The 18,903-nt window shown below is 38.3% G+C and overlaps 1 protein-coding gene across 1 annotated transcript in view; it reads right to left on the reverse strand.

The window, feature by feature from the left end:
- The window catches only part of FRMPD2 (FERM and PDZ domain containing 2), a 70,024-nt gene that overhangs the window by 39,188 nt on the left and 11,933 nt on the right, over positions 1 to 18,903 (reverse strand). Inside the window, exons 4-16 of the mRNA XM_058841390.1 lie at positions 17,796 to 17,861; positions 16,412 to 16,601; positions 15,009 to 15,131; positions 13,122 to 13,253; positions 10,695 to 10,779; positions 6,989 to 7,139; positions 5,766 to 5,837; positions 4,921 to 5,095; positions 4,008 to 4,158; positions 3,773 to 3,911; positions 2,772 to 2,924; positions 1,257 to 1,442; positions 193 to 349 (exon numbers count right to left, since the gene is read on the reverse strand). Coding sequence (XP_058697373.1) covers positions 193 to 349; positions 1,257 to 1,442; positions 2,772 to 2,924; positions 3,773 to 3,911; positions 4,008 to 4,158; positions 4,921 to 5,095; positions 5,766 to 5,837; positions 6,989 to 7,139; positions 10,695 to 10,779; positions 13,122 to 13,253; positions 15,009 to 15,131; positions 16,412 to 16,601; positions 17,796 to 17,861 — 1,780 coding nt within the window. The remainder of the gene's footprint in view (positions 1 to 192; positions 350 to 1,256; positions 1,443 to 2,771; positions 2,925 to 3,772; positions 3,912 to 4,007; positions 4,159 to 4,920; positions 5,096 to 5,765; positions 5,838 to 6,988; positions 7,140 to 10,694; positions 10,780 to 13,121; positions 13,254 to 15,008; positions 15,132 to 16,411; positions 16,602 to 17,795; positions 17,862 to 18,903) is intronic.

Below are 18,903 nucleotides of genomic sequence, written 5' to 3' on the forward strand. Positions count from 1 at the left end.
CATATGCCAAATTAGACTTAATCAGACAAATTAGACTCTTCTAACTTTCAGTGTAGTAGGAGAAATTATTTTCTACTGAAGCAGAGTGAAACTGAGGTGGCAGGTTCTAAATCTCAGATTTGGTGCATGTACCTTACCTAAAACATAACCTTGTCCTATGGTACCAGTAAAAAAAGTGCATTTATACATCACCTGATGAAGTTTGCCGAAGTTGCCTAGAATTCATCTGTGCATTGAATTTGTGCTGGGCAGAGCAGAGGTCCAGTAGGTATTTACATGTCTTTGCTGTATCAGTAATGAAGGTGTGTTTCTTGCCACTGAAACTGCTTTCAATCATGAATTTTTTTCTCTGAAGGGGAAATAAAAGCACAGGTTGCTTCATATATCAGTCATTACACTGAGGCACTGGCAGTTCATTTATAATCTTGCTGGTTTGTTCCGGTTGTATTTATGCCTGACTGCATCCCTTTTCCATGCAGTAAATGCCTGTTGTAAATTCAGCACTTGTAAGCCAGGTGTCTGTCATTGGGATCCTCACTCTTCTATGCTGAAAGTCAAGAGCCTTAGGACATTGAATGCATTGACAGCAGGTTGCTGAAACTGCAACATTTGGCCCCACAGATGTTAAAATTATTAAACAAATTTGATATGAAAAGAAACATATCTTCAAGGGAGAGAAGGACTATTTTTGGAGAGCAAACAAGCTGGAAAATTTGTGATCCAGTTTGACACCTAAACTGTACAACAGTACATTGATACACCTCTAATGTCAAAATCTCATTTAGAAATGGGTCACAATCTTGTCACCAATACTAGTTTGTTAGCAGACCTCAATATTCAAGGAGATGAAGATAAGTACAATGAGATCTGGAAAGTGGAAGATATAATCCCATGACCTCATGTAGGCAGAAAAACAGAAGAAAAGAGCAGTAAGGACAAGAGAGGAATGAGTATAGAATATGCTGTAGAGAAATTTGGCATAGTCTCTGTAATAATCAGCACCAGATTATTCAATTTTATAGTAATTTGTCTTTGATCTTGACATAAATACTGCAGAACTATACCTCACAAAGAACTCAGTATCTTCATATCCACATCCCAATCAAGCTTTGATTTTAGACTCTTTTCAGAAAGGACTTGCCCATATAGAGTGATTCTCATTCTCACTCTGAATGCAATAAATTTGTCAAAAAATGGGAAGAAAGGCAGTAAAACAGTAGATATTTTAGAGAGAGATTCAGTTAGTTCCAACTCACATGAGCTGAAATTCTTTCTGTTTCACGCCACTGGAATCTTAAACTGGCAATTCTTGTGTGATTTTTATTCTCATAGACGATGATGCCTTTGGCACAGATTCCAAGGATGATGTCCCCTTCTGTCCCTTTCTTCTCTTGGGATACACGATAGAATAACACTCCATATTCAGGAAGTTGCTGAGTCACCTTGTGGAGAGAAAGTGCTTTTACCATGCCTTACTCAAAAAGATTCATGGGAAGAAAAGCTGGGTAGATGGAGGAGAAAATGCTTTTGAGTGTCTGAGGAGCCAGTGTCTGCCCCTGCCATGCAGGGGATATTCTGAGGAACTCACCCAAAGGTTCTGGGGGTTCATGCTTGTCTTTCTACCGCCTGTACTTGGCCACAAAAGTGTTAAAATGTGACTCAGACACTTTACAGAACTATGGAATATAACTAGGATTTACTGTCTGATCTGCAGACCAATATAAGTTTATCCTAAAACCTTATCTTTCCTTTCTGGGAAGCTACTGTAGAATCCCCAAATGACTTTTCAATTATGAACAGAGATTTTCAGTGACCAAAATAAAACACTTTAAGAAGATCTATTTTTTTAGAAAGTAACCATAGTACAAATGTTCAGGTCCTGAAAACTAGGGCATCTATAATCACTAGCTGAATCTGGGTTTTAATTTTTAATCCCTTTCATATTTGGAATTTACATGCTCTTGCCATGGGGTCTGTCTTTCCCACTTTGTATGATGTGTTTGCTCCTTCTACAGACTTACTGAAACAGATACTAACAAAGCTGCTTTTCTTCATTGGATTTGCCACGCATGATGAGACTGTCATTAAGGCTAAGCTTCAATCTTTTTCTTCAATTGCACTGACAGTGTTAGATGAGGAACTAATAAAATTAAATAGCAGCTGAACTAAAATGCTATGAATAACAGTGTGTGTCACTGCAGCAAAATGACTACTGGTATTTATCCATTATTTAATCCCTGATGTTTTTCATTTGATGGAAAGCAGAGAGGTTTGGGGAGAAGGACAAATTAGCAGGAAAAAGTTTAATCCCACAACATTGTGACACTTTAGAGCCCTAGAGAAGTAGACAAGTGAAAAAATATTTCAGATAACTCCTTCCTCACTTCCAGGGTTCACAGATACTTTCAAACAATCACTACATGTTTAGAAAGTGGCTGAACAGTTGCTGTAATTTCAGAAGTCAAAAAAGTGCTTATTCTCATGTTTTATAATCTTCTGGAGCCCAGACATGTTGGTAACATGCCAAAAATTTACATCAAGCCTTAGAATGCTGCAAATACACCAAAACATGTTATGAAAACTCTCAGTGATAAGTGACAGTATCTACAGCAGAATGAAATACTGAGATTTTTGTTGACTATTCAAATTTTTTCACCATATCCAAAATCTACCATATCAGGCAAGAAGAAAACAGACAAGAGTAACTAGAGAGGGGTTTTCTACCTTTTCTACCAAAATTAATAAATAGTGTTTGAGGTAAGGCAATTTACTTTTAAAAATTCTAGTTCAGCTTCATCCTCAAATAGGGAGCGATTCATACGATGTAATTTAGCAAGCTCTCGCTGTACATATGCCAGGGTCATTCTCTCTATTCGACTTGCTGGAACGTAGTCTTCAACACGAAAATAGCTCTTTCCATGCATCTGTAAGGGAAAAAAAATTGAAAAAAACACCAAAGAGACAGGAGCCTTTTCTTCTTTCTTGACTTTTATTATTCACTGCATTCCATTTTCAGGGTGACCCATATGCAGAAGTCACCCTGCTGAAAAGTGGGGACAGCACCTAGTGTCCTGACAACCAAATTGCCTCTTGCCCCTGTGCTCCGGCAGCTGCTCCAAGCACACACCACTTCTTTGGGCAGAGGGGAGAAAGGAGCTGGGCCTACAGGTGTGTCCTGCACTGCTGACAGCTACAGCTGCATCAGTACAACAGTACATCAGTACAACCTGCATCGCCATGATAGATCTGACCACATGGATCAGACCACTCAGAGTTCACTTAACAGAGCTACACTGATTTACGTAGCTGAAGATACAGAAGACAACATAATTGGGTGTTTTCTATACACTTGAAAACCAGAACAGCTAGTCAGATATACAGAGACATAAAATAGCTGCAAATTCTGAAATGTTCATTTGCTTTTCTCTTCCCTATTTACTAATCTCTTTAAATCCCTCTGCACGTCCAAGCTGGGCCTGTGTTGGAAACTTTCTACAGATTTTCTGGAGTTTCTAGGATATCTTATCAATTATGAAGAACCTAGACTCTCTCATCATTCTGTCATATTTCCTGGGAAATTCACCTGGCTCATTACTATTCCATAATCAGAAAAATTTTGTCATTTTTTTTATTAAGTCTGAAGGACTTATCTGGAGGACTTAACTGAAGTTCTCTGCTATTCACATTTCCTGTTTAAACACTATGTGACAAACAAAAACTGCAAAAGTTGTACAGAGAGACCTCTGAGAAATACTGCATTATTTCTCCACACCTCAGAAACATAATTGCCAAGCTCTGCCTGCAAAGCCAAAGCGCCGAGTTTCAGGGCAGTCTCATCACTGCAATATAATCGCTCCTCCAAAATATCTTTACGAAGCTGCAGGTAAAACTGATGCCTTGTCAAGCCGTGCCTGGAATAGAAAAGGGTTTAGGAACTCAGGAGCAGCTTTGAATGGTATCCCTAAATGCTACTGGTTTTCCTTCCATCAGCAGAATTGTGCACTTACTGAATAACATTGAAGTGGTTGACAAAGAATTTTATTCTTAGAAAGAGTGTGAAATTAATGATGGACATTTTCTTCTTAGGTTGGTCATTCCAGCCATCCGGGGCAACTTTGTAGAGTTTGGTCTCCTCATCCAAAAAGAAGAATTCTTTACCTGAAATGAGAATGTTGGATTCTGTGATAAACCTGGATATATTTCAGCAGCTTAAAGTTCTGCTGTCTTCATTGAGTGCATCACTAGCAATGAAACATAAAATGGATTGGGGATGTCAGCTGAAATTTACTTCTCTGTGTCATGATTTTACTTATTGCTCCTTTGATGGAGAACTTAGGACAGTATATAATTTTGAATTACAAATGTTAGAAGCTGGATTAATATGGTACCTGTGAAATCACTCAAGGATTCATGGGGCTTGCATTCTTCTCACCATTCAGGTTCTGCACCCCTTTGTAATCCTCATGCTCTACACACAGGGTGTGTGCTCTTTCCCAGTGCCTCAGCTGTGCCTGCCATCAGAAGGCATGAGGGGGAAACGTGGGTCTGGTAGATGACATAGCTGAACCTGTATTCCCACTTATATCTAGGAATAAACACAGGCAACCTTTCCCAGTGCACCGCTTCTTGGAATTTCTGCTGGAGCTTCGTGGCTCAGTATTATTTCTGTGCAAGGCTGGGACATTTTCTGCCTGGGAATATCAGCCAGTAAATGTCATATGGCTGTGATGATGCACAGTCCTAGGGCAGACATGCTTTCCATCAGTGCAGTGTAGTTTTAACCAACATACCTTACTTTTGCACAAGCTTTGTATCTGCTTCTACCTAAGGATCTTAAAGGATCTTACTGCAACTCATTGATAAAGTGACTCCAGAGGCACTGAGGGACAGTGCTGTCACTGTACTTAAGTGTCTCATTACCTTTCAGGTAAGCCAAGCCAAAGTAGAAGTGTTCCACCAAGTTTGCATATGCCACCACAGTGTTGAAAACATCTCTTGCCTTGGTCTTGATGTCACATTGCACCTCAAGGCACTGGCCATTGAGTAGAATCACATTAAGATCCCTTTGGGACAAATAGGATTTCCCTTTTTTAGTCTAAGAACACATAAGAAAGAATGAAGAATGAGTGCCAAGTATAAGCAATGGAAGTTCCACAGCATTTTATTACTGAGGCCCACTAGTAGCCTGTCTCTATACAACCTGTTGGAATTGGTCACAACACCATGCTATTCTCTGTCTCCCTTCTCATAAATTAATATCACAAACATTTCTATTTTTTTTTAAAACACAGAGAATCACAACAAAACAGCTGAGCATACTCAAATTGTCCAATCACCAGGGTTATTCTAGACTTGGGGCTAATTCCAAATTTATTTTGCTCTCATTTTTACTGCTGTCTGCTGTCAACTTTCTACCCAATCTTAAGGAAAGGTAAAGTATGTGCTTTCAAGCTGGAGAAGTCCCCCACATTGGAATGTCACATTGCAGATTTGCTGTACAGTCTTTGTCTCAAAAGTCTAGGGCTAAAGTGAGCATTCTTAGCTGAGAAGGATAAATGAAGCTTTTTTTGCAGCAACAGAAGTAACTAAATAGTGCTAAGAATTAATGCATATCCTTTGAAGTCTCAATACCTCTACAGGAACCCTAACTTGTTTTGAGAGGAGGACATGGGAAGAATACTGGGTTGAGACTGAGGCGCTACTTACAAAGAGCCCTGACTAAAATGTCACTGGATTTGTTCAAAATTCTGAATGTTCATACTTACCACAATTGATCCAGGCAGCTGTAAGGTCACTGGTGGTTCACTAGACAAAATAATAAACTCTGGACCTGAAAACTGCAAGGAGGCAATTTAGAAATTTAGTAAGTCTTCTTAATGGAATGAAGATCCCAAACACAAGTACCAATGAAACCTATTTCTATTGATCTGTATGCTGGACCTAATCGACTTCAGTGTCTAATAAGGTGCAAATGCTGACTGATGACTTCTCTCTGTTTGGGGTCTCTCTTATGTAGACTCTCCAGGGTCTAAGTAGGGGTAAGCTCATGCTGAAGCCTTTTCCTCTGTAAAGGCACTTAATCCATTTCCTTTGAAAGGCACCTGTTTTCATGACACAGAAACTTAATTTATTCTGAGACTTTTTCTCATTTGATTCCCAAATTACTCTGAGGACAGTCACAGACATGTAAACACATACATACACACCACTGTGATTGAATAAGCCCAGCTTTCTTAGGAGCTAGACTGAAATACAGTCCTCCCTATAATAAAGGTTGACTGATAGTTCTTATTAGTAGACACTATATTCTTTTGTTTTAACTTCAAATAACTTCAACATTTTTTAAGGTCTTTTTTTCTTGCTGAGCATTCAGCTCAACTAATTGTATATATTGGGTTTTCATCAGATACATCTATGCTTTTAGATCCCTCTTGTCTTCAAGTAATAAGATGTGAATCCTTCTAGCCATTTACCACGACTTATTAACTAGACCCATTCAGATACTTTTAAAAAAATTCAATATTTATTTGATTTAGTAGAATTAGTAGAACTGTCTGGGCACATTCACTTCTGGTCTATGCTTTCTGTCCAGATATGCACTGTAAAAAAAAAATTAAGTCCTTTGAGCACCATTGGCTGGCAAAGGTTTGGGTTAAGTGTCTCTGTAAATTTTTTTTGCTGTTCTGAAGCTGAAGTCAAAGTGGTTGGTGAAAACAGTCCATATGGTGTTTGATGCTTGCAGAAATCACGTGTGGGTCAGAGAGGGTTCAATTATCAGCTTTTGCATAGTCTTTATGGACAATTGGTTTCACTGCCTTCAGTTCTGACAGCACAACTGGATCATGCCTAATTTGGAGTCTGTCAATTTAGAATACTCATCTAATAAGATGACTCAGTAGCTAATATGCACATCACTGTTGAACAAAAGCTAGAGAGACTTCTCTTCAGTGATATTTTGAAATCAGCTTATATGTTTTGCATCATTCACCTTTTCTTTCCTGTGGAACAAACATTTCTGTGATGCAGCAGCTGCTGAGTAGTCCTTTGTAGACACAGAGAAGGTGGAGCCCAAGCTTAGTAGGTTCTGTCGGTTGTTCTTCTGTGTTCCACCCGGGATTTCTTCTACAGCGCTCACCGACCTTCAAAGGAAATGTCATAGTGAGGAAAATATATAACATGCAATCAACACAACACCAACTTGGGGACAGAGAGCTTAAGGTACAGTAACTACTGCAACACTATGAAGTCAAAGACAATGTCTCTTATAAGCTTCTTGATGCTTCTTTACAGAAGAAGAGAAATAATTTAACAGGAGTAATATTACCGGTGCCCTTTATAAATAAATCTAAACTCTGCTTTGATTCAATAGAGTCAGGTTTGTTTCTTTTTTTTTTTTCATTTGGTGAGCCAGGTCCAGTTGGTTTAAATTTGGTGAAGCCAACAGTGTAAGAGTGTATCTCCATTTCCTTCTGGGAATTCTACAGGATGAAGCAAATTCCTCATTTATTATTTTCTCAAGAAAAAAGCTTCAGAAAGCGTTAACATTTGTTGTTACATTATTCAGAATTTTCCAGGAATAGGAATTAAATTATTGAATACTTATTCATTAGGATATATTAATGTCCTTGGGAGCTAAGGGAATTTTCAATTTAATTAAAAAAAGGTGTGTGAAATCTCAGATCAGAAAGCTCTCTTAGTACTGTAGTTTTAATGAAGAAAGTAATGGTGTATTCCATGTGAACAGATGTATATCCTTAGAATAAACTTCAAATATACCCTGTACTCAATGAACAAATAATGATTACGTGGTTCAGAAGGAGGGGTTTCATTCAGGTGGATTTTTGTTAATTACATTTTTTCAACAAATGTCAAAGACACATGGAAACTTTTCCATTATCCCAAAGTTTTATCCTTTTCTTTTGCACATTGCAGATTACTTCAGGAAACCATTCAAGGAATTTCTAAAAATTTTAACAAATTAACTGGAGTAGTTTTTCAGCTCTTGTGCCTAGTATCCAATAACAAGGAACATGGGTGTGGTTCAAAGCTACGTAGATGGGGTTCAGAGAGGATGTTAGGAACCATTTCTTTACTTAGAAGGGGACTAAGTAAAGTTACTTTACTGGAACAGGCTTCCTAGAGAGATGGTCACTAGTCCAAGCCCATCAGTTTTTAAGAGGCGTTTGGGGATGCCCTTAATTAGATGCTTTAATATTTTTGATCAGCCCTTAAGTGGTCAGACAGTTGGACTAGATGATTATTTTGAGTCTTCTCCTCTCTCTCTTCTCTTCTCTTCTCTTCCTTCTCTCTCTCTCCTCTTCTCTTCTCTCTCTCTCTCTCTCTTCTCTTCTCTTCTCTTTCTCTTCTCTTCTCTTCTCTTCTCTTCTCTCTTCTCTTCTCTTCTCTTCTCTTCTCTCTTCTCTTCTCTTCTCTTCTCTTCTCTTCTCTTCTCTTCTCTTCTCTTCTCTTCTCTTCTTCTCTCTCTTCTCTTCTCTTCTCTTCTCTTCTCTTCTCTTCTCTTCTCTTCTCTTCTCTTCTCTTCTCTTTCTTCTCTTCTCTTCTCTTCTCTTCTCTTCTCTTCTCTTCTCTTCTCTCTTCTCTTCTCTTCTCTCGTCTTTCCTATTGTATTTTACATTCCTCTCTCTATAAAGATATCGAGTTTTTTGTTTCTATCATTGCAACCTCATAAAGATCAACATTTATTAACTCAAAATCCAAGATCCTTTTTTAGAAGGCTTCTTTTCCTGTGGAAAAACACTTCCTATTATTACTCCCTGTTAGGTGAGAGATGCCAGATTTGACAGTTGTGGTCTTTTTTAGTTATAGAGCAGAGCCTTACTTACAAGCTTCACTTGTGAGATGTTAAGTATGTTAATTGGCCTGCCTACAGAATGAGCACAATGATATTAGTAAGCCTTATAGATAGTAAACCCATCACTAATTTTTGTGTTGGTTGTACTCCTACATGGAAACTGGTGATTCCCCAAAGTAATTTTAACTCCACTGCTGTCATGGTATTTGTAATTGGACGGTAACTGTTGTAGAAATTCAGTTGCAGATGCTTACAACCAGGAGTGGGATTTACAGTCTGGAAGTTCTGTGGGAAAAACCTTGCTGGAAATTGGAGAACAGGTTCATCTTTCAGCAGAGGAGGGGAACTCATTCGTGGCAGCATGATTTTAGATCAAGCATTTTAAGATTGTATCCAGTTTTAGTCAGAGGTATGGCAATTGCTCAGAAGTACTCAGTAAATAATCCCCTGTTACTCATATAACTGCTAGATACATGATGCATATACAGATGTCTGTGAACGCACATATAATGTATGTGCGTGTAGTTAGACAAGTAGACAGTGACCTTCTTTCATGACAAAGCAGCCACTATCCTTCAACATGCTTGTAGGTCTCTCTTGTTGCAGTTTTACAGACACTGGAATATTTCATATTGCCCAGATTATCATGGTTGATTTATCAGGAAGTTCAAACTGTTTACTTGGGACACATTTAATTTGGAATTGATCTAAATTGAGGATTTCTGTGGGCCTGATTACTCGTGTCATGTCAAAAGCAGAAACTCTGTTTAACTGGGTCAAGAACCCAATTTAAATGGGATGTCTGTAGGATTACATAGGTGCTTAACTATGGATTCTGGTCTTTGTGGTGCCCAGAGGCTGACAGTACTTACATTTCTTTGTTTGGAAACAGTCATGATTATAGCTGCACTGTGCTAACACCCAGTCTAGAAAACTTGTTTGGCAGCAGTGGTGTTAGCCTGGCTTTTGAAAAGGAGTTAGTATCAGTTGTACAATTCTCAGTTTTCTTTGCCAATATCTACAGGGCTGCTGTCCATGCCATGGCTGAAATGAGGCTAATCCTCATGACAGAGCAGAGGTCTTTAGTGCCTGTGTCCCTGGATTACCTGTAACTCTCCAGTAAAGTGGCAGTGTAGGGCTGGATATGACTGACACAAGTGAGAAAAATCAATCTAAGGACAGAGGTGTGTCCTGGTTTTAAAGCAATAACTAATGCAAATGAAAGTTATAGATTGTATACATGGTCTGACATAACCAATCCAGAACACATAAGGTGTGACAGCACTTTAATGTGACAGAGAGCCAAAATCTGAATGTGGACAAATAACAGACAGAATGCCTTGATGGGGAAAATGATGACTGTTCATAGCTTTTCAACAGATTTTCCCTTCATAAAATTATACAATTATTAAGGTTAGAAAAGACTTCTAAGATCATCAAATCCATCTGTGGAGCAGCTTCCCAGTTTTTTCAGTTATAGAGGGCTAGTTCTTCTTCCCTGCCTGGTGGAGACACAGCTGGGGACAGCTGTTCTGGGAGGCCTGTGGCATCTGGCAGGATGCAGTGGTACAGAGTAAATGTGGAAATCCTGAATTTGCTTGTTTTGTATTGATTGTTCAGGGCCCGGGTTCCATTTCACTAGAGCTTTTGGACTGTTCCACTTGGCACCAAATCAAGTCTAGGTGAACATGATTGATTTATTCTACATAATAGAATAATATGTATTTATTAAGTTATTTATTCTATATAAATAGTGTCTATTAGCAAAACAGGCTCAGATGGCAATTCAGGCATTTTCTGATATTGGCATTGCCACACTAGTTGCGGGCTTCACTCGGTTATAAAACAGCTTCCATCTTATTAAAATCTGAATTGAGCTTACCTGTTTATGAAGAGCTTGTAGCTACTTTGTGTCCTTGACCCACTGAGTGTGGTGTCACATGATCTGTGTGTCTCTGGAGTTCTTCCTGCAGTAAATCAAGGAAATTTTAGAATTCAAGTGATAGTAGCAGCACTCAGCATCAGATGTTGGGACAATTGCAACAGGAAAGAAATTTAGACTGGCAACTTCTTCTCTTGTGTCCATGCTTGGATGTGATTAATGGCTATTTAATAAGGTTAATGAATACTACAGCAGCAGTATTCCCAGTTCCCTAGTTATTGTTACTTCCTCTTCAGAACCCTTTATGTGAATGTAATTTGGAAAACAGCTGTGTAGGTACAATGGCTGTCATTTCCATCTGTATCAGGGTAATTTGTGAAACGGCTTTTTCTCTTCAGAAATTATGCCAAATTTTTGTTCTTCTATTTTCAGGCATAAAATGGGTAGAAAAAGCCATGAAACTTCTCTGGCTTAATCAGAGTAGAATATAAAATCAATGAAATTAAAATGATTGAATCTATTCCCCTGGTTACTTGTTATGTTAAATATATTGTGAATGTTTTTACAGCATAAAAACATGGTGGGAGTAGTGGATGGTTTATGGGTCTTTAGCAAATAAGGATTGCATTGTTTTTCACCTTCAATCATCTCTGTTGCTACAGAATGGACGGATGTTGCTTTGTCCAAATACACAAAGGTTGAAATTCAGAGGCAGAGCCAGAGGGTTATGCAAGTTCTATGGATGTCTCTTGTATCAACAGAGATTTTTGAAGTTCTTAGGGAAGGGTGAGAAGGTTAAATTTTTCTTCACTTGAATCATTTCATTGATCCTATTTGAAGAACTGCATATCAAACTATTACATAAGTAGAATGATAGAGGTGGTGAGATAAGCTGTGTGGAAGCAATCATTTAGATAAAACATTCATGCACTACACCCTGAGACTTCACTCTGAATTCCAACATGAGAACGTGACACTGAATTCTAGTGTACCAACCAACCAACTGCAATTTTAAAACCTAGAGCATCTACAGTCGCATTGCTAAAATAAGCATAAACATGTGGGGCTTTTTCAAGCTGCAGATGGTAGTGACAAAATGTGAGATTTGAGATAAGCTAGTTACCAAAGTTAAGATTCAATCCTGTGTTCTTAAACAACATGCTTTTTTGTGAGAAAACCTCTCAAAATTCTCTGCTTGCACTGTGGTTTTCATAAAATTGTATAAATATATTTTGACAAGCACATAAAATTCCCCTTAGTTTTTCCATATCAGCTGTTACAGCAGTGGGACAACTTGGCTACTTTCAGCGGCCAGGCTGCCATGCTTTGATCACAAATCCAGCACACACCTGGCATTAAATTAACATGTATTCTTCAAAGAAGTTGATGCTGTAGATTTACTATATATTAAATGAGCTTCTAATGTATAGTTTTGATAGAGATATTGATCTCCTTTGATAATGGTGCTCTACCAGATGGTAACATTTTTTTTAGAGAAGAATTTTTTTTTTAAATATATTATTTCATGAAAGAATGTCTGTGACAAACAAGTTCTCATATTCTGTGTTTACTCATGTATTTTTAGAGTCTTACAAAAAAGATGTCTTACAAAATCCTGAGTATGAGCAGCTACCAGTGTTTCAGTGGAGATTGAGATATGCACAGTCAATAGAATGAGCCTTTGTCAAGTTTATGACCAAATGTTTTTTAAACTGCTTACAAAACAGGCTTCTGTTGAGTTTACCTTCACTGTGTGTGACTGTGTATGTGGCTGACACGTATGTGTCACTCAGGGAGCAGCTGCAGTCTCAGGTTTTTACTGCTGCTGGGTTTGATTGCAATTTTGGAGCTTCAGAAAAATGTCTTGCAGGAGGAGAGCATGAACATGAGTAACCCCACTTTCCTCTTCCTTGGGCTGAGGGTTTACGGCTGAGAGGCTATGATGTGGTGGGTTTTTTTCTCAGGATGTGCCCAATTTCTGAATTATGTCCTCACAGAACATTCACTCTTAGGCATTGTTTATAGATTCAACTGATTTCAGAGCTGACATCTTGACGCTGCCCACCATATGCATTTGTGGGGTAGCCCCAGCTTTTCTGTATCAAGACCCCATGTGCTAAAAACATGTCAGACTTTGAGATCTACTGAACAGCATTCCCTGGCAAAGGGGGCGTGAAGCAAGAATGAGGTGATGGGGCTACATGGTAACCTGAGAATAGATAGCTTTACAGTAGGACACAAGTGAAAAAAAATCAAATATAAAAGCATCTTTTTTCTCTGGAACTTAGCACAAATATACCTCCCAAGTCACATAACCACAAGTTGCATGGGAGTATCTATCACCTGACACATGGTCAGTCCCACACCTCAGGGGACAAAATAGATGAATATATAATTCACAAACATAATCTTTTATAAAAATCTTACCTCTCCTGTGTCCTCGGTTAGATAGTATCAAAGATGTACTTTCAGAAATACTATTAGAGTCACTATAATCCACAGAGAGTTGTCTGTAATCTTCTGTTGACTGACTATAGTTCATTAATCTGGACCCTTTGTCTGGAAACAGAAAGGAAATGTGGTGAATCATATACTTTGATTATAAATCATTGTATTTGCATGTTAATGTAAACAATATTTGGATAGGCTAATTTTTATATAGTCCACATCCTTCTGTCTTCTAACCCTGAGTCCAAATCCTAAAAGACTGAGGAAGGCTTGGCAACTTCATTCTACTACTTTCATAATCTTACTCTGACCAAAATTGGTTTTCATAGTTCTCAACTATTCCATATAAAACAAATCTAATACATTAATTCTGTTCTGCATGTTTAACTGAAAGGTTGCAAAGTGCAGACAAGCTGCAAAGATCTTATTCCTTGTACTCTGAGGTCCAAAACCTTGAGCTATAACTTCTTTCTGTGTGCAGGATGGACAATGCTCAGAGAGAATCCACCACCAGAGTCAGATACAGAAATTCCATTAAGGGGTCATCCTAATTCATTAGGATGTACATATTTTTCTTGCACACTGACTTCACTTTGTTTGCATTCTGTCTTGCCCTTTTACAGAATCTCTGAAGCATAATTTTCAATTAAAAACAAAGGAAAAAATGGAATGCTGTCTTGCAAAGTGCAGCTCACACATTTTCAATGTAATTGACACCCTAATTCATTGAAGTCCTTCGGCACATGTAAGTCAAATGACCTGAATCACTGGCAAACACAGAGATCACACCAAATACATAATCCCTAGAACCAGTGGAAGGAAACCGGCAGGAATTTGTGGTTAATTTCGGGTTGAAGATGGGTCCATCCCTTTTGGCAGCAGCAGGATTTCTACCTAATTTGGCAAGTGTGAATCTAGAAGCTCAGTTCTTGAGTAAGTGAACCACTATGGCTTGAGGAGTAGTTTGTTTGCGTATTTCCAAAAGAATCCCCTTTTCTTATAACCAGTAATACCTAATAGAAATGTTCCAGATGTATTTAAGTCTGTGTTTGATTCTAGCAGATTTCACAGAGCATATGTGTGATTTTCTGAATTGGAATTTTACTGCTCATATGCCTAATGCTGAGCATATCCAAAAAAAATCCTGTATATCTTGGGGCAGCTTTCCCCTTGCCCCAAAATAAGAGAACTCTGTCAAAGTGAACAGTACAATGTAGACACTAGAAAAAGAGATACAGTTATAGCATTACTCTGTGGGATAATAAATCTTGATCTTAGTCAAAAGAAATAAAAAATTGGTATATACTCGTTTATTTATATAGTGAGCAGGATTTGACCTTGTCTTGAAATCACTCCAGCAATTCATACGTGAATTTACAAGAAGTCTTTTGGATAGAAAATTAAACTAAAATCAAAAAGGGACTACAAATCTTTGCTTGAGTAATCAAATAGGAAAGATGAATATATATTCCTTAATGGCAGGAGGATAACCTCACAGAATCCCACCTTCACAAATACACTGGAGTATACAAAGTACAAAAGCAGTTTTGAAAGTAGAGGAGTTTTATATGCACAGGTTTTATGCAAAGTGCTTTAAGAGTCCAATCTGTGCAAGCTGATTTGTTATCATTGCTTCACAGCCCTGAGACTACTGTCCTTTGTGGAAATAAGGAAAAGAAACCTCACTGACTCTCTTCAGAGTCTTTCCATTATGAAGTAATTTATATGTAAAGCAATAACTATCCTATCCAAGAATACACGTAATCACTACAGCATGAAATTAAACAATCCATCTACCTTGGGAAAGACACAGAAAAGGCTGTCTGTATCCTTATTAGAGAGTTCAGATTATTAATCTTTCTTTACCTTGGTGAAAATTCATCTGGGATGACAGCGCTGAGGTGTCCGATATTTTTTCATGCAGTCTTTTCCTTATCACATGACTTCTGTTCAGCTGGGAGGCTGTGCTGTCTTCGGTGACCACCTGCTCTGTCTAGAAGGCAGTAATATTGAAAGTGAATGTCATATGATATGTGAACTTCAGACTCATAGTGAAGTAATCCTTGTCCTCTGGCTGTCAGAGGCTGCTGATTTGCTTTGTATAAGCAACTTTATTTTCTCAGATTAACACAAAGTGGGACTGAGTATGTTTGCTCCATGCTCTCATGTTAGCTAAGTTTAAGAGGGGTCACCCTTTGTTACAGTAGCATAGAGAGTAAGAAAGAGTGCAAGGGAAAAAATATTCTCAAAATTTTAATGAAAACTGGTTGAAAACAAAAGAATTCTGGTATGTTTTCTTCCACTGTCATTCAGCTTATGAACAAAAATCGTTTTTGATACTCCAAATTTTGAAAAAACTTATGTTATCATATGGTCTGTCTTGATTTCACAGCAAATATTCAGTTCCACTCAAGGACAATGAATTAATTTCATAACATGATGTAAATGAGATTTTTTTAAATTTTGTGAAGAAGGTCTGAAACCAGATTGGCAATGGAGAAATCCTTACTGTTGTATAAAGTCCTTTACTATGGCCAGTATGAGGTCTCTGTAAAAGTTATGACTGTTTCAGTATTAACCAAAGATAGTCTAAGTACAAAAGCTCAATCACTTCCTAGGAGTGTAGATGATACCTTAAGTTTTAGCTTTCATATTTTTCACATTCTGTGCTGCCTAGGTGTGTAGTTTTGAGCTTCATATTAAGTGTTAGTGAGCTCCCTTCACAGATCAGGTAGACAAAACAATTCCTTTTCTAGCTTGATACCAAGGACAATCATTAGAAGTTTCAGGCCCAAAAGCATAAACAACAGTGGATTGAGGAGAGAAAACAAGGATGAGACTTCATAACCTGGAGCTGTAACTGGACAATTAACCCCAATATACAAATGGACCAAAATTTATAAAAATGTGAGACCTTGTGACCAATCCTCCATTTTGTGACCATTTTTAGGTCTATCTTGGACGTAGCCCTGGCCAGGCCCCAAGTGTATCCTTTAAGGCCTTTCAATAAATACCTACCTTACTTCTTAACTGTCTAGCCTGTGTTCTAGGTCAGCCTTCTCAAGGCATCATAGAAGTGGTGTGGAAGACGGCTTCGTTGCTTTATTTGCTTGTACACTTGCCCACACAACTTTCTGCCTAGAAGTTTAGAACCAGATCTCACTTCCTTAATGCATACAGACATTAATTTCAGCAAGCACTCACCGATGTCCCGTGTTGCTGTGCACCTCTCTCACCACAGAAAAGGAGATGGAGTATGAGAGTAGTACCTACCTCACTGACACTTCCCACTGCAAACTGAACCATTTTCTTTATGCAGAATTTTGGTGGTAAGGAAGCAGATTCCTTCTGATGTGCTTCACATGCTTCCAGAATGGATTCAGGAGAAAGTCTTCTATGTGGCAGATCTTCACAGAGTGTCAGCAAGAGCGCATGTAGTTGGTCACTCAGCTGGAGGGACTGCATCAAAATAGAGGTACTGTTAAATGACATCTCCCAGGAGACTGAAATCCTGTGTAAACCGGGACCAGGAATTTCTGTAAGCCTTTTACTCTGGGTGAGAAACATGCACTGAATTCCTTTAGACTTTGGGAAAATTCCAGACAAGCAGCATAACAGCAATGAATGAACCTCTAGTGGGATCCAGGATAGCCTTGGAAGGCATTGACATCTCCCAAGAAAGATCATTGGCCCAATTAGGGGCTTCTTGGTGACAGACAGTTCAGTTTGCTCCAGAGCTGTGTTAATTAGACTGTAATTCAAATATTCGTGGAAGTAAGATATGTGGTAGCATTAACTTCAAAAAGGTAAGGAGTTATACCAGCCAAAACTGTTGTCATAGAGACCAGATACTTATATTTTAAGGCCATTTAGCTTATAAAGCTTTTTCTCTGTGAATGTGGAAGGGAGGTTAAATCTACTGGAAGCCTCTGCTCACCAAACTGAGAACAACCAAAAGCATCAATATAGAAAAGAAGCAAAATGCATGTTACAAGTCTTTGAAAGGATTCTGGGTAATCAAGAAATTAATAATTTCATCTAGCAGAGATACTGATAGAATTTGCTCAGAAATAAGGGGAGTTAATTTTATTCTTCCATCCCATTTTTGAAAAAGCACATAAATGTACACAGCACCACAATCATGCCAACATGATATTTTTGTTTTAGTCCTGTCTATCTTAGAATAACAGAATCATAGAATAATTTAGGTTGAAAAACCTTTAATATCATTTAGTGCAATCATAAACCTGACACTGGCAAGTCCACCACTAAATCGTGTCCCTAAGTGCCACAGCTACACATCTTTTAAATACCTCCAGGCATGAGATTCTACCACTTCCTTGGGTAGCTTGTTCCTAATTATCTTGGAATAAATAATCATCCTTAAAATCAAGGTACAATTCATCTTAATAAGACCAATTCTGTTTTTTGAAGAAACAGAAGGCAAGGCAAGGCAAGGCAAGATGAGCTCCAACTAAATTCCCTGATTATATGAACTGATATTTTTGGTGAAGCTTAGACCTTGACACAAACTCTTCCATTCTTTTCTAGTGGTCCAAAACACAAAGCCCCTCTTAGTGATACTTCAAACTGTGCCTCTCATTCTTTGAACCTACCAGAATTAAAGAAAACAAAAACATTTGTGTTACTGGCCTGGTTTGGAGGAACCTGGTAATCTGCTGACCAATAGAGGGTCATTCCTAAGGAATATACCAGCATCTGTCAAAACAGAAAAGGAAACCCTGTATGAAATCAATAGTTAGTACAGAAAAGCCTCATACTTTTTGTGTCATACAAGACACACCATCTTTTTCTGTCTTTGGTTACAAAATGGCAGAAGACACACAGATGATTTTTTTTTTTTAAATAGACTGAATATATCTAAAAGTAAAATAGTGATTCATAGCTTACGGACTAGGTTGCATGCAATTAGAGATGCCTTTTCCTGGTCTTAAAAATCTGAGAGCCAGGCATGGTTAAGAGATAAGGGTTTTTTATCAGTATTTTAATAAGGATCCTTATGGTGCACCATTTTGCCCAGGTGGAATGCATCGCAATGCACACACACGATAGATCACCTATACAGTTTATAGACCTAGTTAGCATATCTAACAAGGATGTCCCAATGGGAGGCCTGGATGAATGACGTGATATTTCCCCATCCGAGGAATTCCCCCCTGGATGGGCCAGATCTCTAGTGTACAGGATATGTTCTGGAGAAGACCTTGGTTTCCCAAGATAGCACAGCATTTTCTAGCCTCCTACTATGAGGCCTTTAGGATGTTTGACCTCCTGGATTAAAAAATACTAGGGCTGTGCTAAGTTATCAGACTTAAGGAATTACAAGTATGCATGCTAAGAATACTGAGGCTACATAAAAGTTATATGAAAGATATATAAAAGAAAAGGCAAAGAATCATCTTGGCATCATTATTACTGTTCAGCTTGTTGGGATGAGCCAGGCTGCCCTTTGTTCAGTGATGCCAGTAGTAGGGAAAGAAATTTGAACTCCATCCTTAATTTTTAAGGTCTCCCTTTGCTGAGTGAAATTCTTTCCTACCTGTGGGACTGACTAGCTGTTATATGCAGGAAAATAATTACTGGAATAAGGCTGCCTATTCCACAGCTTCATTTTTCTGCCTGGTGTCTAAATGGTCAGTTATGTATGAATCTGAAAATATTGTGTTCTGCCTGAGGGGAGTATGTGGTCTGAGTGGCATTTCAAACTTTCAGGTGCCTGAATGTTGTATCTTACTGTCTT

The sequence above is a fragment of the Poecile atricapillus genome, chromosome 6 (assembly GCF_030490865.1).
Source record: "Poecile atricapillus isolate bPoeAtr1 chromosome 6, bPoeAtr1.hap1, whole genome shotgun sequence".
NCBI classification, from domain to species: domain Eukaryota; kingdom Metazoa; phylum Chordata; class Aves; order Passeriformes; family Paridae; genus Poecile; species Poecile atricapillus.